The 24,722-nt window shown below is 38.6% G+C and overlaps 1 protein-coding gene across 1 annotated transcript; it reads right to left on the bottom strand.

Annotated features, from left to right (window-relative positions):
* Positions 1-500: 500 nt before the first annotated feature.
* LOC125239840 (charged multivesicular body protein 7) lies at positions 501-23,083 on the bottom strand. The gene is made up of 12 exons (XM_048147559.1): positions 22,669-23,083; positions 21,621-21,840; positions 19,884-20,058; positions 18,885-19,051; positions 15,310-15,446; positions 14,669-14,756; positions 13,887-14,025; positions 12,943-13,113; positions 12,137-12,280; positions 10,732-10,891; positions 1,415-1,615; positions 501-753 (listed from the first exon to the last, which is right to left on the bottom strand). The coding sequence occupies exons 1-11, from the start codon at positions 22,938-22,940 to the stop codon at positions 1,435-1,437; spliced, it is 1,854 nt and encodes a 617-aa protein (XP_048003516.1). The 5' UTR covers positions 22,941-23,083; the 3' UTR covers positions 501-753; positions 1,415-1,434.
* Between the last annotated feature and the right edge of the window lie 1,639 nt (positions 23,084-24,722).

Raw genomic sequence — 24,722 nt, 5'->3', positions numbered from 1 at the left:
ACAAACGAACTTTATCGGCTTGATAACTTTAGAGTACGTTTATGAATAAGGGGGTAAGTATTTCATTCACTAATAAGTTGTCACGATGTTATACAGAAGATTTAAAATTTATATCTAATCTTAAATCTACATCACTATGGCGTTCTACCTGTCAGTCCAGTACTCCAAAGAATAGGGTATAAGGCAGGCCACACACAGTCTTAAAATTCATAATCTGAAAAAAAAAATCATAATCTTATAAAAATCAGATCGAGTGCACGGAGTTCCATACGGCATACACTTTCCCAACAATTTCCATGAATTTTCAGATTTGACAGATTGCACACAACCCCCGACGCAAAAACGACGGGGTGTTATAAGTTTGGTGTCTGTCTGTTTGTCTATCTGTCTGTTTGTGTGTGTGTCTGTCTGTGGCATCGTAGCTTCTGAACTGATCAACCGATTTAGTTTTTTTTTGTTTGAAAGCTGAATTAGTCGGGAGTGTTCTTAGCGATGTTTCATGAAAATCGGTCCACTATGTCGCGGTCGGGGGTTTTTTCAAAATTTTAAGTTTGTGGTTAGGTTATTTCCAGATTATGAATTTTAAGACAGTGTGTGACGCGCCTAAGTTGGACATTTTCAAGTTCTGTAGGCGATGTAAACCGTCTTTGGATAATCGGTGAAAACACAATCACTTTGTAGATGCAGTCACGCTAACGTCCATGTTTTATTAGTATACTCCTTAAAGCTATATCACTATAGTGTCCAGCCTACCTGTAAAGAGAATGGAATGTAATAGAGACATTGTCAATATTGTTTTATTATAATACTTATAATGAGTATTTAGTTTTGTCTGTGTGTTCACCAATAATAGTTATTTGTTTAACCTCAAGTGCCAATATTCATACCCGAGCAAGCAAGATTCAAAAATTCGAAAAGTGAAATCGTGAGCGTTGCGAGGGTTTCAAGGCATGAAGGTTAAACAAACTTTGTCACCAAGTGAAACACAACATTTTTCACCACACCAACACGAACAAAATACTGATTATAAAACATCAAACTAAATCAAATCCATTTTTTCAATATTTATGATTCAAAATCATCATTTATAGGTAAAATCTACCAGTTAGCTTAACACATTAAGTTAAAATTTGTATGAAATTACTTTGCACTCTTGTGGATAAAATGCAATTTTGGTATCTGTTTTTGAATAGCAAAGAGAGCCTTTACCAGTCAGTGTGGTCAAAATGTTTATTTTATTCTATATCAGCAACATCGTCCCGTTCCTGCGGTTACCGGTGTCACACGAGAGGCTTGCTAGCTTACAACCCCCAAAGTATCATATATGCGAAGGCCGAGCTCCGCGTAAGGTCGGAGGCCCGGAGCGCCCCTGAGAGGCTGAAAGACAGTGTTTCCACGAAGGAATCCAAGTTACCTGTCAGGCTAGTCCGTGGATTATAAGTTGAACCCCCTCAGGTTGTGCAGGCGGCGCTCTATATCCGCCACGTCGTCCTGCTCGCGCGGCCAGCCGGGCGCGGGCGCGGGGGGGGGGGGGGCGGCGGCGGGCTGCGAGCGGCGGCGCTCCCCGCCGGGCGCCATTTGGAAACCGCCGCCCGTCTTGCCCGGGCTCTCGTTACTGGGGAATAAAATACGGTTTAACACTTTGGACCATATATCGTTATCGCGGGAGCAAATATAAATTTGTTAAAGAAGTAGTAAAACAGACTGTCCATTTAGTAAAAACAGACTTTTCTGCCTACACATTATAAGCCTCATGTACTGTGTACACTCCAGAGTGGAGCTTGTGGTCGAGGACTTAACAGTCTGAGCTGTACAGCTTGTCCCAACTATGTCTATTATAGGAAACGTAAAAATAGACGGCGGCCATCTTCGATTTTAGTCATGAGGCCTTTCTAACTTCAGCAACCCAACGAGTAATGGTATTATTAGATATATATAGTAATGGTATTATTATTAGGTAGTATTATCAGAACCTTTAAATGCCGATTGAGACGTTCAGCAATACCGTTACCATGTGGATGGCAAACAGTTGTCGGTCTATATTGAAAAGTTCTTGCCTAGTGTACTGTGTACTGGGGCCAAAATAATTGTTAAGATTGCTGTTGTTGTCTCTACTTTTGTATAACCACACTCCGGAGTGAACAGTCGGAGCTGTACATTTGTCTCAAGTATATCTATTATAGGAAACGCAAAAATGGACAGCGGCCATCTTGGATTTTAGTCATGAGGCCTTTCTAACTTCAGTAACCCAACAAGTAATGGTATATCAACATTTTTTTACCTTTAAATGCCGATTGAGCCGTTCAGCCATACCATTACCAGGTGGATGGCAAGTAGTTGTCGGTCTATATTGAAAAGTTCTTACCTCGTGTACCACAGTATAAACCAGTAATAACTCTTCTTACAAACTTCACGCCGCGCGGTGTGTCCCCCTCCCTCCCCTCGCATGCAGCGAAAACATGCGAAACTGGTAATTATTGGGCTGGACAGTCGGGGCCGCGTTTGCGCGCTGTTTTGATGTGTGTGTGAAAATGACGTCAGTGCCGAGGTCATTTCGTTACTGTAGTGTTTATGGATGTATGGGGAACAGTTCTAAAAATCCGGATATAACATTCTTCACAATTCCTAGACTTCCAGAAAAGTAAGTGGTTTTTATACTTATATTTTTGCAGCGTTAGGTAAAAGTGAGATATAGTGATGCATTAAAATCAATAAGGATTTACCTGTAACGACATTAATTACTTTGCAACCAAATACTTTTTTTTTATTTAGGTAGATGATGCGATCTATCTTATCTCGAAAGTTTGGTACCTACTTAAATATTGTGGAACCATCTCTTCAGACATTTAAATACTATTTCGTCAGTATTTAAGAAAAAAACACGTACCTACTTGAATGGTACGTAGTAGAAAGTGCGTTTTTGTTTTAAATAATATCTAAGTATAACATATAAATTACCACATACGTGATGTGAAAAGCCGTCCCCGTGAATATCTCATTTTGCTCGGGATCGTTACACAATCTAGTATTGCGCTTATGAGATTAATATATGAATAATATTTTTTTGTGTATTCAATATTGACTGGTGTGGTATTGTTATACTAATACTTACAGTTACCTAATAGTACCTATTAGCAGAGATTATGGATATAGTAGATATGTCCACCCCATACAAAAAAATGCGACCGCCTAAAAGCACGGCAAATGTAGATGGCGTTACTACAAATTTCTTGTTGCCTTGAGATCACTGTTAGATGGCGTTAAGTGTCACTTTTGAGACATAAATCTTTAAAAGAATATAATGAATTTTAGGACTCGTAACGCCATGCATGTACTAGATTGAAAGTTAGTTAATATTTCGCCACCCTTTCTATCGCTTAAATAGCTCAGTTATAGTAGCGTAAGACGATGGACGCGGCCCTGACGTCATGGGTTCGATCCTCGGTAGTGAAAATCTTTTTTTTTTCTTTTTTTTAAATATTTTATACCCTTTTCAACCATCTCCTTTTAAATAGTGATTTTTTTAAATATTAGATTCACAACCCATTTCATTGAAATTATGTTAGACACATGTAATGCAATAAGTTTAAAAATTGTCTTTCAGTATTAGTATTGATGGAAGGTAACCTAAGGTTCAACATCGTACCCATCGTACCTACTAACAGCAATACTCTGTCTTAACTAACCATAGACGTTATGCTCTTGTAATAAGGATTACAAATGTACAGTGACAGTTGTCCAGTTGCATGTACCACATTGAAAGTTAGTCTAGATATATTAATATCGACAATTACAAACCGTCAGCAGATGTTGCTTTATAATATAATTAATAAATAAAGATTTTTTTGAGTGTAGGTGGATATTGTCGATTTTGGTTTCGCTCAAGAACCTTTGCGAATACGTTACAGACTAAGGTGTAAATTATCTACGCATTTTGTTATGAAAAACGATACAATATACGGCTTAAACAAAACGCGGAATATAAATACATAACAAAAATTGCCTTGTGTTGCTTAATTCCGTGATTCAATATATGTATGTATTTACAAAAGCTTTGCCGCCATCCACGTCTTATTCAGCTTTAACATAAGACTGAAAATCACTTAAACATTAGTCTTTAGAGTCAAAATCTTTTTACTATTTTTACAATGAATGAATGACAAGTCTAGCTAGGAGGTTTTCCACGAACACCAGAGTTTGCGCTATGTGGCTATATATGTCACTCTATATGCCTGGATAGGAGTAAAAGAGAAAGATGTCCGCAATGTGTTAACCCAGGTGACAGCAGTAAGCCCTCAGTACTAGTACTGTCACTGGCTGTCATGGCCAACCTACTGCGTTTCGATACTGGTAAAATATCGAAGTATCATTCATTATGTTCTTTTTGTATCTAGGTTATTAATTATATACGAATATCAAAATATCAAAATGATGATAATTGATGAATATCAAGATGATTTTTAGTTTAAAGCAAGAAGATAAAAATATTTTCAGAAATATGTACCTACTCTTTTTATATAACAAAACGCATCCATCAGTCAAGCGCCGTGTATAGCCATCATCTTATATTTCTGAATTGATTTTTAATAATAATTTACTAAGGTCTAAATCAGTTTACGACCAAACTAGAGTTATGCGACGTTGCAGTCAGCAGTCTGGCAACGTTGCATTTTGAAGTAACAAAACATTTAATATTCATTCAATTTGTCGTGAAAAGTCTTCATGACTTAGGTACTACTCATATTATACCTATAAGTTACCTAATTTCGTCACTCTGATTAAGTAGAAGTTTGGTGTGGCGGTCAAAGATACTGCTTTTTAGCTGCGATAACTTGAGCAGCAGACGAGGTTCGAATCTCACCGGGGAGACCTTGCTTTTTTGTGAATCTTTTTTTATTTTTTTATTTAATACTTTGTGTTTGATTTATTTTTATTCATTATATTTGATGGGAAAATAGGTACTAATATTTCATATCTCAGGTTTGACATGTTTTTACACCCCGAACTACCAATATTCCATGTTTTATCAATCTGGACCAACACTTAGTATGGTAATGAAAAAACTTTTCAAAAAATTTGGTGAATAAAATTGGCCTATTAATATAATTATTGTTTTATTCCCCAATAATATACAATATCTATCATTTTGACAACTTTAGTCTCATTCTGATCATAGTGCCGTCTGACTCTGTCGTGCTGAAATTATGTAGTTGTTTGTGGTAAAACATTTTTATACTACTAAAAATGAAATAATCAGAAAGTAATACTTCCGTCTTAGTGCGTTATCACATTATCCGATCCGGTATCAGATGTAGGACCGATATCGATATCCAATATATTTAAGCCGCTATCTTTGATTTTTGCCTTTAAAATTCTTCCTTCATCCGATATCGCGGATAGGATAATGTGAAAACGCACTTAGAGTTGTAATATTTTACCTAGCATATTTTGGTTTTACTGGAATGTACGTTCAAGATAATTCAGAATTATCGTTAAAACTTATGCAAAAAAAATCAAAAAACATAAAATTAAAAAAAAACACAAAAAAACTGTTATCTTCACTTTGTGTCTCTCCGCCGGGATTCGAACCCGTGATCTCTGGATTGAAAACCAAATCAACTTCAACCGTGACCATAACGTGTCTTGACAATTGGCACGAAATTCGCCATCATCTAGCTTTCACTAATGTGTCAGGCGTTTCGATGTTCCTGCTGAAAAGTAAATACTTTAGTTATTAAGTTGCACCTGTCAAATGATTGAAGAGAAAAACGTGAGACGGATGTATGGGATGACAAGTCTGTACTGTATTGGCAAGGTGCAGGGTGCAAAGCGGGTGGAGGCCTGGAGGGGGTAACTAAAAGGATGACAGCGCTCACCAGCGCTCACTATGGCCAAAATTGACATTCCTGTCACTGACTTACGTTGTCAAATCCATATTGCAGTAAACATTTTCGAGATAAATTTAATATGGGCCTAGTAAAATTTGTTATGGTGAATTGTAATAACACCAAGAAAAATAGCGACTAAATTCTAGCTATTTCCAAGACTGTGGTGGAAACGAAACCACCGTTTAAGTGGATAATTGCCGTAAGAAGAAAAGTGTCATCTAACCTCTGATTATTTAAAGTGCATAATCATTTGATACAAGTATTGAATTTACGGTGAATTTATAATGCAAACTTTATTGGAGGTAGAAAAGCCGATGTGGAAGCCAATCCCAGTTACGAGTATGTTCCAAAATCATTTGAGTTGTTCCCTCATGTCTGCTCCTGTGTACACATCGAAACGGATTGACAAAAATGCGTAAACATCGAAGTTTCAATGGGATGAAGGAGCACGAAAACAAGAAAAGCAGAAGCAGGCCATCCACTAAAGGCTTATCACATTTTAAATAAATTTCCTGAGAACTTATTTCATCGCATTGATGACTATATATTTGTTGTGATATGGTAAACCTCTAATATTTTCAAGTAAATGAAACAAGTTTTTGTAATGTATATTATAATTAAAAGTTATTATAGCTAGTTTCTTTTTATTTTACTATAAACCCTGTACCCTGTCCCTGAATGATATATTGGGTTGGTAAGAAAGTAATGAGCGAATCATAACCAATATTGTAATTTTCATTTAATTTATTATTTTAATCATTTATCAAAAATATAACGGCCTTCGTTATCTACTATTTGTCTCCATCGTTCTGGTAAAGAATGAATAGCATCGGCGAAGAAGTTCTTAGGTTTAGATTCAAAAAACTCAGCTATGTACTGTCGTAGATGGGCTTGATCATCGAACTTTTTTTCATTCAAGGCATTGCTTAGCCATCTGAACAATGCGTAATCCGTAGGTGCCAAGTCTGGAGAGTACGGTGGATGAGGTATCACTTTCCAACCTAGCTCCAATAGCTTTAGCCGAGTCACTTTTGCAATGTGTGGGCGAGCATTGTGGTGTAAGAAAAAAACTTTAGCATGCTGTGGACGATTCTGACAGATTTTTTGGTTTAAATTTTCAAGCTGATTACAGTATACTGATGCGGTAACAGTCATTCCACTTGGTAGGAGTTCCCAGTGAATAATACCATGAATATCCCACCAAACGGACAGCATAACTTTTTTCGGGTGAGGCTCTGTTTTTGGTGCCTCTATTCCTTTTTCGTTTGGAGCTAGTCACTGACGTTTGCGTGTGTGATTTATATATAAGACCCATTTTTCATCTCCAGTGATAAGATGGTCCAACCAGTTGAATGTGTGGCGAAAAGACAGAAGTTGTATACAGATATCGGCACGGCGGTTTAGTTGATCTCTATCAAGTTCGTGCGGTATCCAAACACTGTATTTGTAGTTTTTTCCCAACTCGTGTAAATGTGTTTCTATGGTGACATGAGAGCAGCCTAACTCGGTAGCAAGGCTCGTTAGCCTCGGATCTCCTTCAATTAAGGTTTTTAATTTGGCTACATCAATCTTCACCGGTCGACCAGACTTAGGTTGATCTGATAATGAAAAGTCGCCACTACGAAACCGCTGGAACCATCGTTTCGCCGTGGCCTCAGACACAACTTCAGGAGCAACACGCTGACATATATTACGCACTGCTTCGGCGGCTGAATGGCCAGACTGAAATTCATATAGTAAACAATGCCTTACATGCACTTTTAATTCGTCCATTTTCTTCCTTATATTAGCTCGGCGACAGCTAGTGAATGACTGACGAGAAACTGTGCGACTAGCCCTTTATATACTTTCGACCATAGAAGATTCTAGAACTCGCTCAAAAATTTTATGTGGAATTCAATCGATCGCTCATTACTTTCTTACCAACCCAATAGTACCTACAGTTAGCCTATGAAAATGACATATCAACAATTTCAAAAACCAATGATTTATTTATACTTTATTGCACATAAGTTCAAATGGTGGAATAATGTCTTCAATCTCTAGAAAATTCCCAGCTAGAACCAATTTCTTGCCTTTATTCATTGACCGATATCGCATATATTATGTTTAAGTCGCCATCTTTGATTTTCGCCTTTGAAATCCTTCCTACATCCGATATCGCGGATCGGGTATAATGTGAAAACGCACTTAAGGTTGTAATATTTTGCCTATTCTGGAATGTACGTTCAAAATAATTAAGAATTATCGTGAAAACTTACGCAAAAAAAATCTAAACAAATAAAAAACCATAAAATAATAATAAAACCCAAAAAACTGGATATCTTTACGTGTGTCTCCACCGAGGCTTGAACCAGTGACCTCTGGATTGAAAAGCGAACGAACTTCTGATGAGACCATAACGTGCCATGACAATTTGCCCGAAATTCGGTATCATCTAGCTTTCGCTACATGTCAGGCATTTCGATGTTCCTGCATAAAAATAAATAGTTAGTCAGTTCCACCTGTCAAATTATTGAAGAGAAAAACCTGAGACGGATGTATCGGATGACAAGGCTTGCAAATTTATTAAATATAGATATGTGCGAAATGGGACTATGAGCGACATCTATCCATTTCCGCTGCAAACAATAGTTTCGTTTTGACAGTCGCATTTTGTGGTACGGGGTGGCATAGTCTGTATATATGTAGTTTGTGCTATTAGATAACAACAACTTACTTTGTACGAAGTTGATTGATTAACTTTATAGTAATTTTGTTCAACCCTGCGTGACCTTGCGCAGCAGAGACCGCCCGCATGTACCTGCCGGAGATTAACTACTGAATATTCCTTATACTGTGCGTGTACTGTGTACTGGGTCCGAAAGAGTTCTTAAGGTTACTGTTGTCGTCTCTACTGTTGTATAACCACACTCGGAGTGAACAGTCGGAGCTGTACAGTTTGTCTCAAGTATGTCTGTTATAGGAAACGCCAAAATGGACAGCGGCCATCTTGGATTTTAGTCATGAGGCCTTTCTAACTTCAGTAACCCAACAAATAATGGTATATCAACATTTTTTTACCTTTAAATGCCGATAGAGCCGTTCAGCCATACCATTACCATGTGGATGGCAAGTAGTTGTCGGTCTATATTGAAAAGTTCTTACCTCGTGTACTGTGTACTGGGTCCGAAAGAGTTCTTAAGGTTACTGTTGTCGTCTCTACTGTTGTATAACCACACTCCGGAGTGAACAGTCGGAGCTGTACATTTGTCTCAAGTATGTCTATTATAGGAAACGCCAAAATGGACAGCGGCCATCTTGGATTTTAGTCATGAGGCCTTTCTAACTTCAGTAACCCAACAAGTAATGGTATATTATATCAACTAGGGTGTGCAAACCGGTTAACCGGTTAACCGAAAAACCGGTTAACCGAGACTTTTTGGCCTCTGTTAAAAACCGGTTTTTATAGTCTCTAACCGGTTAATAACCGAAACCGTATTTATTTCTCAAAATTTGGAAAATTAGGCATTAAAAGGTTCAAAAACACGTAATTATTTAATGTTTTGTAATAACAAAGATTTATTAATTACTTTTCATTGACAACATTATTATCTGTAATGATTTTATTTTAAAAATTTGTCCCGAGTCTACTCAATTACACATTTTATACAATACAGTAGAGTCCGGTTAGTATATTACGACTCCGCATAGACCTAACGTCCAACCTCTTACAACGACATAAGCACAGGTATTTATTTGGTTTTCGTATGTGATAGACTATCACTGATAGTATGAAAGTACATCCGTTTATTACGACTCCGATTTTAGCGACCAGCCGCTTTTTACGACACATTTTACACAGAATCCGACTGTCAAGTCCGGTTGCAACGACGATCGACAACGTTTTTAGTTGTAAATTGAGGAAACAAGGCTACTTCCACCCGAGCAGGGCCCCTGTCTTGCCTACAACAAGTAGCAACATTACATTGTGGCCACGTAACTTTTTGGAGTATTGCATTTAAAATTTTAACAATTTGTTCCCCTCGGGTCTAATGTTATAAGCTAAATAGAACCCAATTTGTATTTTTCGATTGCGTTTAAACTAGCTTTACTTACAAATGATGAGCAAGCACGCATACTAAAAAGGACTTTTCTAACTGAACAAGTCACAATAAAATAAGGTATTAATACTATGATGATAATGATACGCTGTAAATAAACCTATTGATTGAAATGTTTTAGTAATAGAGATGTAGATATTACTTTTAATTAAAAGAAATGAAATTCGTTTTGTACGACATCCGGTTAGTACGACGTAATATCAGCGGTCCCTTGAGCGTCGTTGTAACCGGAGTCTACCGTATATTTCAAACTATATTTTTTAAAAGAAAGGTAAAATGGAGATCTTGGTTTTCTTACATCAATTGCTTGTATTACTAGGGGCTCTGGGAGCTGTAGACCTTCACGACATACCTAGAAAACGCAACTGTCGAATCACATTCAAACCACACAAGCCTTTTTTAGCAATTTCCGCATTTACCAAATTTCCAAAAACTGGATAAAAATGATCTTCATCGTGCAAGTAATACCTGCTACGATATCATCAACATCAGAATTCTTAAAGATAATGGTAATTATTGCGTAGTACGGCCATTTACTAAAAATCCTCAAAACCGGTTAATAGCCGGTTAACCGGTTTCGAAGGAAAAGTCTCGGTTATTAACCGGTTTTTTAAGTTAACCGGTTTTTGCATACCCTAATATCAACATTTTTTTACCTTTAAATGCCGATTGAGCCGTTCAGGCATACCATTACTATGTGGATGGCAAGCAGCTGTCGGTCTATATTGAAAAGTCCTTACCTCGTGTACTGTGTACTGGGTCCGAAAGAGTTGTTAAGGTTACTGTTGTCGTCTCTACTGTTGTATAACCACACTCCGGAGTGGAGTTTGTGGTCCCGGACTTGGAAGTCGGAGCTGTACAGTTTGGCTGGTGAAGAGAAGTCCACGTTCAGAGGTTGCCCTGGAATGAACAGAACATTTTTTAAATGTTCACTTTAATAAACAACATACATACATACAATCACGCCTGTATTCCACGAAGGGGTAGGCAGAGCACATGAAACTACTAAAGTATCAGTGCCACTCTTGGCAAATAAGGGGTTGACAGAAAACGAAACTGTGACATTGCAGTGACAGGTTGCCAGTCTCTCGCCTACGCCACAATTTAACCCATATCCCACAGTCGCCTTCTACGACACCCACGGGAAGAAAGGGGGTGGTGAAATTCTTCACCCGTCACCACACGGGCACAGTATAATAAATAGTACTAACGTACAGTATGGCCACTCCCGCTCCCCGCTAAAAGTGCCGCCATCCCCCTCTCGGTTACCTCACAGTTACAGCCTGTCAAAAACGCGAACAGTCGACCTGTCATATCTCACTCATACAAGCATGGTACGCGTTCACCTACACGAGCTTAGACTGTGTGCTAGGAACGCGCCTCTTTCATATATTTGATCGCCAGTGTCCGAGATGTGACACGGGCATAATTTAATTAATTTTAATAAACAACCCAGCAGTAAATCGAAAATCTACAAATGTGGCGTTCCACTGATTTATGACCGTAGGGCTTTTCAATCCATACTAATATTATAAATGGGAAAGTGTGTGTGTCTGTTTGTTTGTCCGTCTTTCACGGCAAAACGGAGCGACAAATTTATGTGATTTTTAAGTGGAGATAGTTTAAGGGATGGAGAGTGACATAGGCTACTTTTTGTTTCTTTCTAATGCGAGCGAAGCCGCGGGCAAAAGCTAGTATGTAATAAAAACCTCCTTATCAGGGGCCGTTTAAGTATTACGTAAGCAGATTTATTACAGTTACCATCCATCCCCTTTGTCAGCAAAGAAAGCAAAGCTCTTACCCCTCCCCCCAGGCCTATAACAAGCAATGTGTGGGGTGTTATTTATAGAATTTGTTTTTGTTATCAGAATCAATCATTACATACGTTATTTTTAAAATATTCATCATATAGACTCCCGCCCCTTTTGGCCATGTCATTAAAAACCAAACGTGTATGTACCCATAAGAATTTACTTGTTGTCAACTTCTAGTTCGCAGACAATGCGTTAGTAAAGTCTTCAGTCACCAAAGATTTTGGGATGGATTCTTATCTTTGGTTGTAGGTTTCCGTTCCGGTTTGGCTATGTAGTCATCATCATTATGAAGTCATGTTGATGATGACTTTAGTATTGGATAACTACTCACCGGGGTGTAGCCTGTCATCGAGTCGCAGCTCATCATAGCTGCGGTCCGGGTTGTTGTTCCAAGTGGTGTCGGGGCGGAGGCACTCAGCGCTGGGCGGGTACCAGCTCTGCGAAGGCTTGGGTGAAGGCTTCCGTTCCGGTTTGTCTATAGTATAAAAAATGTGATCAAAACTATTGTTGATACAAGTATTATCTCTTTTGTCAGTAACAAATAAACTTTTTTCAAGAGGCAAAAATGGCAACTTGTTTAGCAAAAATGACAACACAATTAGCAAAAATGACATGTTTAGCAAAAATGACAACACGATTAGCAAAGATGACAACATGTTTAGCAAAAATGGCAACATGTTTAGCAAAAATGGCAACATGTTTCTCAAAAATGGCAACATGTTTAGCTAACTAGTTCTGTTAATAAGTGCCTGGTAGCTGGTTTTTCACTCCGCATTCGAGGTCTACATTTCTGAGCTAGTTAAGCCTCACCTGTGGGTGTAGGCTCCTAGCCCTAGCCCGACTGGCACCCTGGTCCTCGGAGCTCTGGGAGAAGCATCTTCAACGCTCAACTTGTTCAGATCAGCGATGACACACTTCCTGGCACCTGGTCTATGTTCAGCCATGATTAGTCTACAGGTATAGCTAGACTCACCGGTCGGAGTAGGTTCCCAGCCCTCAGCGACTGGCACCCTTGTCCTCAGGGCCCTGGGAAAGCATCTTCAACACTCAACTTGTTCAGTTCAGCGATGACACACTTCCTGGCATCTGGTCTATGATCAACCATGATTTAAGGTCTACAGTTATAGCTAGACTCACCGGTTGGAGTAGGTTCCCAGCCCTCAGCGACTGGCACCCTTGTCCTCGGAGCTCTGGGAGAGGCATCTTCAACGCTGAGCTCATTCAGTTCAGCGATCACACGCTCTTCACCATCAAACACGAAGTCTGGTTCCAGGTTCTTTCTGGACTGTGGCGTTTTTGGGACGGGGACTGTGGATGAAAGATATTGAAGTTATAAAGAAAAATAGAGTTTAAGGGAGCATCACTACCGACATGGGACATCCCTAGTGGTATGGCTGAATGTTGAAAAATGGTATTATTATTGGTATGATTATTATAGCCGGAGTGGTCAAGAAGATGTTGTAATGATTGCGCAGTCTGCCTGTCAGCCAGACTGTAAAAATAACATCATATTTTTTCAGTAAGGTTATAAATTGTCAATTATTCTCCTGTCGCCGCCGCCAGAGGGCGCGGCAGGGCTGGACAACAGTTCCTTGAGCTCTTGGTCTAATTCTACTACTTCCACATCTTCTGTATCCTTCTAAATCTTTCTATTTCGATATAAGTAGAGCATGTAAGTAACCTTCTCTCCTCTCGCCGCCGCTAGGGCGCGCCCCAGGGCGTGACAAGAGTTCTTTAAGCTCTTGCTCCAATTCTGCAGCATCCACATCTTCTGTATCCTTCTAGATCTTTCTATTTCGATATACCGAACCATAGTTATAAGTAGTCATAGCCATATAGCACGTAAAAACGACTCCTGGAATAAAAGACTACTTGAATGGCGACCATGGGGAGAAGAGCGCCGTCAAAAAAGACCGCAGATGCGCTGGGCGGACGATATCAAAAGGACAGCTGGGAAAAAGTGGCTCCAGATCGCACAAAACCGTGACGAGTGGCGCCTGTTGAAGGAGGCCTACACCCGAAGGGTAGAATCAGGCTAAAGAGAGAGAGAGAGAGAGTTATAAGTAGTGAATGTAACTAACCTTCTCTCCTGTCGCCGCCGCCAGGGGGCGCCGCAGGGCCGGACAACAGTTCCTTAAGCTCTTGCTCCAATTCTGCAGCATCCACATCTTCTGTAGACCCTGCCAGTGCCTTCTCCACTTCGTTATATTGCTCCATCACCTGGCAACGATACGCATTTTTTAAAACTATAAGTCAAGGACCATAATAATAAGGGCCAGACAACCTTTTTGTACCTTTTTCTTACAATAGTTCTACACTAACCGGGGCTTGTCCTTGGGTGCATTACTAATAGTGCGGACAGGGATAATCGCCGGTTAGTGTCACATTACATTTAGATTAAATTGTCTTAAAGGGCCTCTGCGCTGTTGGCTTCGGCCCCACGCACGCCTCCCAAAAGTCCGGGACCCAATGGTCCCGAGAACTGGAAAGGGCCAGACAAAGCCCATAGATAAAAAGCGTACCCCTGAAATGTATGGGCCTTTTAGGCTTAAAACTAGATGGCGCTGTTCGCAGCCTGGAAGTGACCAAAATCATATTTTCCCCAAATATTTTTATTTTTTATGAACAAATGACATACTTCTCTATTTTAATACTAGCTTTTGCCCGCGGCTTCGCTTGCGTTAGAAAGAGACAAAAAGTAGCCTATGTCACTCTCCATCCCTTCAACTATCTCCACATATACCTCTAAAATCACGTCAATCCGTCGCTCCGTTTTGCCGTGAAAGACGAACAAACAAACACACACACACTTTCCCATTTATAATATGTATTAGTATGAATTTATGTTGAATAAATGAGTTACCTCTTTAAGGTCGTCCATAGTGTCGTGTACAGCGTCCTCGTCGAGGCCACCCTCTTTCATGTTCCGCTTCATCGCTTGCGACGTCATCCTGCGAAAGAACGTTACTTATATTTTTTTAATACTACTACTGGCGAGTGGTTGAGGCATCCGTCGCGATAACGGAGGACGCTGGTTCGAATCCAGCTTTGGACACTTGGAGGCCTTGGTCATTTTTTCTTTGTATATGACATTTATTTCAGTTTATAGTTAAAATAGTAGTGTGTCTACTAAAAATACAAATTAAATTATTTTCTATGAGGATAATTTAATTTGTTCTAAGAATTAACTTATAAGTGTCAACTATGGCGGTGTTGGTGTCAACTTCTCGCATCTGCTGTAATAGTTGCTTAACGTTTTGCAGCACTGTCGCTGTATTCAATGTGCTGTTGCCAGACTTCTATAGTTATTCTACTCAGATGGTACTTGTATATAGGTGCCGACTATGGCGGTGGTGGCATAACATTCCAGCATCTTGTTGATGCATACCAACGCAGAGTCACTATTGCCAGACTTCTATAGTTCTAGTATGCGTTGTTGCCACTTGTCCTAATGCCAGTGGGTATGTACCTGTTATATGCTACCTATAGTAATGTAATACTAACTTGTAAGTGTCAACTATGGCGGTGTTGGTGTCAACTTCTCGCATCTGCTGCAACAGTTGCTTGACGTTTTGTAGAGCGCCGTCGGTGTGGTCAATACGCTGCTGTAGCTTGTGTTTGCGACGGAGGTGGTTCTTAGCCTGAGAACCAAAAATGGAGTTAGTCTAAATATATAAAAGAAGAGACTGATTTGACATATCAACGCACAGCCGAAACCGCTGATTCTAGAGATTCCTAATTTGGCGCCTAGGTTCCATATAAGACATAGAGGAGCACTAAAAAAGAATTCACCTCCTAAGGGGGTAAAATGGGAGTCCAAAGTTTGAATAATAATTACTTTTAGTACACGAGCGAAGCCGCAGGAAAAAGCTAGTTGCTTATATTTTAAGTCAAGATGTTATTGTACCATCAAACGGATCTCCGTATATATTTTACTAGCTTTTGCCCGCGGCTTCGCTTGCGTTAGAAAGAGACAAAAAGTAGCCTATGTCACTCTCCATCACTTCAACCATTTCCACTTAAAAAATCACGTCAATTCGTCGCTCCGTTTTGCCGTGACAAAGACGGACAAACAAACAGACACACACATTTTCCCATTTATAATATTAGTATGGATTATTTTATTGTTCAGAACACATACAGTCAGAACACATAAACAAAAGGATCCTACAATGATGTAAATAACTATAGACCCATTACTATCTTACCATGTATTGATAAGATAGTTGAGAGGTATATCGGCGATGAAATAACGAGTTTTCTTTCTAAAAATCACGTAATTAACGACAAACAATATGGGTTTCAAAAAGGCCGGAATACTTCCCAACTGTTGTCAATGAGGTCAACCAGCAACTGAATGACAGAAATCAGGTGTCTTCATTGATTTTAGCAAAGCATTCGATTTATTAAATTATCCGACGCTTTTTTACAAACTAGAACAGGTGGGTATACAGGGCCCTTTGCTGGAGTGGTTCCGCGACTACCACAGGGACCGGAAGACAGTCGTACGCATAAACGGGCAAGATAGTGACGCTATACTTACGCAAAAAGGTACTGCGCAAGGCTCAATTTTAGGGCCGACCGAATATTTAGCGTATGTCAACGACATGTGTAGCCTCTTCACGAAGGGCTCTGTATATCAATTTGCCGATGATACATGTTTAGTCGCATACGGCAAAAACATAGGTGAGGCTCAGGAGATGATGCAATATAACTTTGATATCCTTTGTAAGTGGGCACACGATGTGGGCCTAGTTATAAATGCAAACAAAACAAAACTTCTGCACATACACTCTCCATAATTATAATAAAAAAAGTGACAACCCTATAATAATAGCTCATGCGCACCCCTGCTGGCACGGCGAGCACGCGCGCGCCTGCGCGTGCGAGCCGCTCCAGCTGGTGGAACAACATACCTACCTGGGCCTTATCATTGATAACAACCTAAACTGGAAGCCTCACATTGAACATGTGTGCGATAAGCTACGATCACTGCGTTGTAAATTGAACATACTTAAGTATAAACTTCCATTTAACATATTAAGATTACTATATCTGTCCCTGGCAGACTCGGTAATAAGCTATGGGCTAAGTAGTTATGGACGTACATATAAGACATACATAGATAACATTTACAAACTACAGCTTAGCATACTTAAAACTATTCTTCCAAAATACCTACATAAATTTGAAAACGAAAGTGATATCTTTAAACACTGTAAAGTAATGTCTGTCTTTGATAAAATAAACATGTCTATAGTACTTGACGAATTTGACAAAATAAAATTACTGGAAAGAAAAATTAGACATAAACAATTACGTAACACTGTAGTTCAACCTAGATATATTCTACCAAGGTTCGTAAACGTGTATGGCAAAAGGACATGGCAATATATGCTACCTAATATTCTGAATAATCTTCCTGAAGATATATATTTAAATAGGGTTGTCTATTGTTTGCCCGACAGTCATTTAACATAATATTCATTTGCCCGAATCTAACTTGCCTGAATTTCATTTGCCCGAATGATTTGTTTACCATAAAAATCATATGACATACTCGTTGTTTATCCGAATATTACCTTCCATAATCATACAATGCCATACTATTTGTTAGCCATATTATTAAGTGCAATAATATGGTTTCATAGAATATTCAAACGCCATAAGCAATTATTGCCATATTAATTGTTGCCCATATTATTACCTAACCTAACCTACTTTCTGATAGCAGTTTCATTTTCCAGGGGTCACAGTTCTAACCTAACCTAACCTACTTTTCCAGCAGTTTCATTCTCCAGGGGGTCACAGTTCTAACCTAACCTAACCTACTTTCTGATAGCAGTTTCATTTTCCAGGGGTCGCAGTTCTAACCTAACCTAACCTACTGTCTGATAGTATTTTCATTTTCCGGGGGTCACAGTTCTAACCTAACCTAACCTACTTTTCAAACAGTTTCCTTTTCCAGAGGTTCACAGTTCTAACCTAACCTAACCTACTTTCTGATAGCAGTTTCATTTTCCAGGGGTCACACTGCTAACCTAACCTAACCTACTTTCTGATAGCAGTTTCATTCTCTAGTCCTTCTAGTACCTATTATAGTAGTTTTCGATTCTGCCAAAGCACATTATGGAAATTGACTTTTCTGGACGCTAATTTGTATGACAAATGATGGTATGGAATGTGGTGATTACGGATTTCGATGATTCTGACAAATGACATTATGGAAACTGACTTTATGGGAAACAAAGTTTCTGGCACTAGATTAATATAGTAAACAATGATTATGGCATAAGATGTTATGAGAAACAATATTATGATTGTTGAATAGGATGGCAAATAAAATTATGGCAAATGAAATTCTGGCAAATGGGGGTATCCCATTTAAATAGCCTAGGGAATAAACATAGTTGTAAAAATGCGTTTAAGAAATTTTATATTAAATAACAGGCGTGTGAGGACAGGTGTTACCACCTGCCATATGCTTGTTAAGTAGGTACCTAGATATCTTACTTTATTGAAATTGTAATACGTACCTACATATTATTTATTATGTAACAAATGCACCACATATAGAAACTAAATCTAAGCATAAAACTTAAGAGCTGGCCTAATCCTAGAATAAGCCCTTGGGGCATTATACCAATTACTTACTCAGCGTAACCTATAATATGTAGGTACCTACTAATTGTCTGTGCAGTTGAGCGGAGTGATGCATTTGCATCACGCATAAACTTCTTACAAGTTTCTGTGGCGCATCTTAGTTCTTAAGATTTTTGTAATTTTCTTTATGATGTAAAAAAATATATATATATATATATATATATATATATATATATATATATATATATATATATATATATATATATATATATATATATATATATATATATATATATATATATATATATATATATATATATCAAATACATAGGTAGCAAACACGTATAAGGGATAAAAGACCTGGAAGTTCATAAATACATATTTTAAAAAGTAAGGTATACATCAAACACTAGTCTATACGTGATATAGTTCATTTTTGATTCTAAGTTAATAATAAATAACTAAGTTACACTTACAGCAAGCCTGTTGCCTAACTGCAAGGCGGCTCTAGCTTCGGCCTCGGCGGCGGCGGCATCGCGGACCAGCTTGTTGGCTTCCGACTCCAAACGTGCCTCGGCTGCCACCAAGCGCACTAGGGCTTCGTCGGTCTCCGTCACTGGTGTGGCTTTCTTGTTTGGCTCAGCTGTGGAAGAAGTTGTTTTATAGAAATAGTTTCATTAAATAAATATTATAATAGGACATTCTTACACAGATTGTCTGAGCCCCATGGTAAGCTCGAGAAGGCTTGTGTTGTGGGTATTCAGACAACGATATATATAATAGACAAATACTTATATACATAGAAAATGTCCATGACTCAGGAACAAATATCTGTGCTCATCACACAAATAAATGCCTTACCGGGATTCGAACCCAGGGCTTAACAGGCAGGGTCACTACCGACTGAGCCAGACCGGTCGTCGTCATTTATACATAACCACAAAAGTTTGAAAAACTCCTGACATAGTGCACCGTTTTCCATAAAACATGGCTAAGAACACTCACTCAGCTTTAAAAAAAAAAAAAAACTAAATCGGTTCATCCGTTCGGGAGCTACGATGCCACAGACAGACACACAGATAAACAGATAATGTTTTTTTTTCTAAGTTTGAATAGGTAGACGTTTGACCACAATCACACCTGATGGTAAGTGATGATGCGGTCTAAGGTGGAGCAACTTATAACGATCGGTCTGGCTCAGTCGGTAGTGACCCTTTGTCTATTTGAATGAGTGTTTTGTGTTGTTTGGTTGTATTTAAATTCTACTTCTCATATTCCTTAGAGCCACCTACTATATATTCTGATTATATTAACTCCAGTACCCAAAGGTTGTCTGGAAGAGATCACTCTTAAGCGATAAGACCACCTGTTGTTACCTCTGTTTAATTTGTTTTTGTTTCTTGTGCATTACTTGTAAACTATGTGAGGTGTGCAATAAAGAGTATTGTATTATTATTTATTCTATGGTTACTCACCCAGTTTGATGACTTCATCTTTCTTGACAGCGGCACCCTGGGACACCAGATACCCGAGCAGCATCTCGAAAGTGTCCCGACCCTGCTGCCACTTGCATATCTTCATCAGCTCGTCTACAGTGCCTATCCGCTCTGCATCATTTGGGAAGTTTTCTAGAAGTTCTGTGGCTTGCTCCTGAGAATAAAAAATGACGAGAAAGAGTTAGTGCAGTGCTGTGTCAAAAATAATGAGCCCTGCATCCCCATTATTAAATGAATACTGATATTCACATGAAATTTCATGTATGCATGGTTAGTTGCTTGGCAACCTCATTCCAAAACCATTCTAAATTTCATAAGATTAATTCAAGGAGATATTCGAAAACAGCATTACATAAACTATACATACATACACCCTCGTCTGTATCTCATACAGAGGTAGACAGATCACATGAAACTACTTAGTCTCAGCACAGAATATATAATAGTACAAGTACAGAAGGCCCACTACTTTGATGTTCACGAAATGCCGCCTTTTTAAATACCTACAAAATTCTTACAAAGAAACGAGCCGCACGTGCGCGGCGTCCGGCGATAGGGTTACCTATGGATTAAAACGAATTAATACTCACATAAAATGTTATATTATTATATTCAAGTCGTGGGTACTTTCTAGGTAAGTTTCTAATGGGGTGGCAACGCGCATGTGACACTGTTTGAGTTGCAGGCGTCCATAGGTTACGGTGACCGCTTTACATCAGGCGGGCCGTATACTTGTTTGCCACCGACGTAGTATAAAAAAAAAATATACTGTATTTATATATTTTTGTTCAAGTTCCAACATCACAAGCCTTATTGAACTTTTCCGTGGGACTTAAATAGTAGTAGATCTGTGTAAGAATGTCCTATGGTATTTATTTTATTCAATATGTCTATTTAACTAAGTATTATTAGCCATTCCACACGCGGACATCGCTTAAAAAAACCTCGCGACGTAAAGTAATAGTAGAAAGTGCGAACATGCATTCCGTGAGAACGCGCGCCACCCCTGAGTAGGCCGCAACTCGCGGCCGCCAGGATGTACTTGTAGCGCGGCGATAGAATCGCGGAGTGAGCCGCCCCTGGTCTCAGGCCACTCTTGGCAATTAAAGAGTTGAAAGAAAATGAAACTGTGATATATCCCCCTGCTGACTTCTACAACCCCCACGGGAAGAAAGGGGGTGGTGAAATTCTTAACCCGCACCACACGCAAACTACTGGTTGGTACATGCCCAGACACAACTAGCCCTCCTCGGTTTGTGTGTCCTGCTAGTACTTTACGTGTAATGGAGTCTGGTACATACCATAGAGTATATAGAATAGTATGGTATAGAGTTATCGGTCAACATTTTCGAATGCAGCGCCATCTATTATTAAGTTACGACAACTTTTCATGTGACTTTCCATGCCTAAAGGTTCCTTATAGCACATAAAGCATGTGGACCCTTTAGACATGGAACGCCACATATTTATGGCGGGATTTTTAAATAAGTTTGATGTTTTCATTGTGAATCTGAGCAAAAACAACCAACTAATTTTCCAAATTCCAAAAAACATGTAATAACAGTAACTTTGTCGTCTGAAAGTATGGGCCCGTATGCGTCAAATCCACTCCGGCATATACTTGTTTTTCACGCCCTCTATCGTTAATTTTCTTAAACATATCCTAAGTACATCAGATTTACTATTTCCTTTGACTGAAAACACCATGGTACATACCTTCACAGCACTTTCACACACAAATCTCTGTGTGGAATCAATGCTGGCTTTCGGTAGCCCGTCATTGTCAATAGCCTGCCGTGCTGGCAGGAGTGAGGTGACAGCGGTCAAAGCCAGTGCGGCAGGCTTGAACGCCAAGCGAGCGCCCCAACGCACCCAGCCCTCCGGCCCGTTGTGGAGGATCTGCTGGTACTTCGTTAGTGGTGCTAGATCACCATTGCTGAAAGGGTAAACAAAAGTTATATTGTGTTTGTATAATGAGCTAAATTTTAATGTAGGTAAAAAAATATGCAGTCGAGTTGTTCTGATTTATGTAAGACTTATTTTTACCCTCACTACTGAACAGGTCAAGTCAAAACAAACATCTGTGAATCTGCATAAACCCTAGTGGATACTATGTTTAATTTTACTAGACTTTTTGACTATTACACTTAGAAGAGACACTAATACCCAACTGAGAGGGCATCACTTAAAACTACAAAAACCCTCCATGTCAAACAACAACCCACATAGACACCTCTTTGCTAACAGAGTAGTCACGCCTTGGAACAAGCTACCAGAGGAAGTAGTCTCAGCACCCAACATCAACAGTTTTAAGAACAAATTAGACAAACATAATAATATGAGATAAACCTAGAAGAAGATATCAGGATACAGGCCATATCAGTTGTCGCCAACTGTCGGCCTAAATTATAAAATAAAATAAAAGATATTATTTTCAAGAAAATAATGTCCAAAATTTTGAAGCCACTCACAGCTATTATCTCTTGAGATTATCTTCAAATGCATTTTAGAAGGCCAATATTTGGTTATAACACTTAGTTTCATAATAATTAGACATCTAATGAATACACATTAATGAAAATCACCACATGTCTAAAGGCTTTTCAACTATAAAATAATAAAAATATAGGTATTATAATTTATTAAACAGAGCAAGTAAACCCGTCTTTCTAAATCCATAATGCAAATACGCGATGACGCAATCGCACATTGTGTTTAGACAAAACACAAGATGCTCGGACTAGGAGAAAAGTGAAAACCTTACCGGAACATTTCTTCCACGACAATGTCAAGGCAAGCAGGCGTACGACCCTTCCTCATGAAGGCGCATTTTAAATCTGCTGCAGACACCACTGGGTCCTTCTTCCAACGGCAATACTGCCTCAGAAGATCAGACCAAAACTTCATCTTCATGTCCCAAGATTCAGGGTTTGCAGCTTTCAAACGAAAGGGTGCAAAAAGTGCATTCATGCGCACATCGTCCGACCAGCATTGAGGAAGCTTGTCCTCGGTGATGCAGGTGTCTGGTAGACCCATTGTGGGTTTTAATCGACACTCACTGATTAAATGTTCACACTTTTCTATAAATATCGCTGATTTAAAACAAAGACAGTTCACACAAAGACGTCAAAATAAAAATACACAGCACGGGAACGACAATCCGCCATGCTTTTTTCATGCAAATTTACCACAGGCTATACAAGTTGCTATATTATGTCAGTTGCAATTTTTGCATTTTTTTTAAATTGCTGTATAAATTTTGCAAGTTAAAACATAACATAATTATTTACATCACAATAATAATAACTTTCTAGTGACTTATGTAATCACTTCACTAACGTGATGTGAAAATGTTATGTGCACTTCGGAAACTATTCGTGTGCACTTGACCTGTCAGAGTGACGTTTACATTTCTTCGGCAAGCGTTGTGTCACGTCGCGATTTGCGCGAAATTGCTTTAAAATTTGCTTATCTTCTTCAATTACTCTGCAGCAATAAAGTTTCTGGACCATCAACAACAAACTTGATTATATAAGCGGTAAGTTATAATGATTAGATAGCTATATTACCCGATGTTATAATGGAATTTTCGTCGCGAATTCCAGTAGGTCGCGGTCCACTTTAACGGCTCGGAACAGTTATGTTGAAGATTGCGGTTTCTTTTGAGAGGAAAAATTAGCTCAATAGCCTGACCCTGTACTTCGGACTGTGTATTTACCGCGTAGATACCTTTTAACATCTATTTTGATAGCAGTTATTCACGATAAAACCGAATTCTTATTGGAATATCCACTTTATAAACATTTAGCAACGATCATTCCAGATATGAAAATTAGATTGCTAATTAAAACACACTTCTATTCTTAAAAAAAAAATAGAAGTTGTAGCAAGAGCAACCCTGGTTTAAAAAAAAACATGTAATCTACCTTCATAATTAAAATGAATGAAATGTTGTCCTAGTGCTCTACATTTTATTTTTTACAATGCTTAACTGATTGGCCAGAGCAATTAAAAGCCAATTTAAACGGTATTCATTTCAAGGTCTCAAAACAAAATAATTGAATTTTATTGAAGGATTCACTGGAACTGTTGATGTATTTTAAAGTGCATAGGTGATATATGGAACATGACAAATTCTATAATTGAACTTTTACTGTTGCCACTAGAATATTCTAGTTTTTAAGAAGACTTATTATGCCATTTCCAAAATTACTTTACTATGGTAATTATTTATTACACAGAGTTATAATTTTACAGTTTTGAAAAGCTAGTCAAAAATATTTTACTGAATTTTCTTATTTTTATTTGAAACAAATTTGTCTTTTGGTAAGAAACTGAGCAAGAGTTTTAAACCTCTTTAAAAATTTTAACCTACATTTTTTGGTCTAATCATTATAAAAATAATAAAATAAAATAACCTTTTACTTCTTGCTTTAACAATTTATATAGTTTTTTTTCTTATATCTTGCAAGAACCCCGTCTTTGCAGTGAAGGCCTCTAATCATTATGTATGGTGGTCTAATCATTATCCCAAGCAAATGTATTTTGTAAAGTCGTAAACATTGTTCTTAAGTATACTGAAATAATATCTTCAAAAAAAAACGAGAATTATCTGGTTTTTAGCCACTTTTAAAGTGAAGTGTGGACCCAGCAACTATCAAATCAAGTGTGAACAGGCATCTTCTGGGCGAGCTCACTCCATCGTAGGCCACGTCTTTGCTTTTGGCTAGTCTGTGGCCAAGAGCACAATATAATGAGTATCTATCATTTATAATAAAAAAAACCGGCCAAGAGCGTGTCGGGCCACGCTCAGTGTAG

This window comes from Leguminivora glycinivorella, chromosome 26, assembly GCF_023078275.1.
Source record: "Leguminivora glycinivorella isolate SPB_JAAS2020 chromosome 26, LegGlyc_1.1, whole genome shotgun sequence".
NCBI lineage: Eukaryota > Metazoa > Arthropoda > Insecta > Lepidoptera > Tortricidae > Leguminivora > Leguminivora glycinivorella.
Note: the sequence above shows the minus strand (reverse complement) of the source record. Positions and strands in the feature narration are given on the sequence as shown.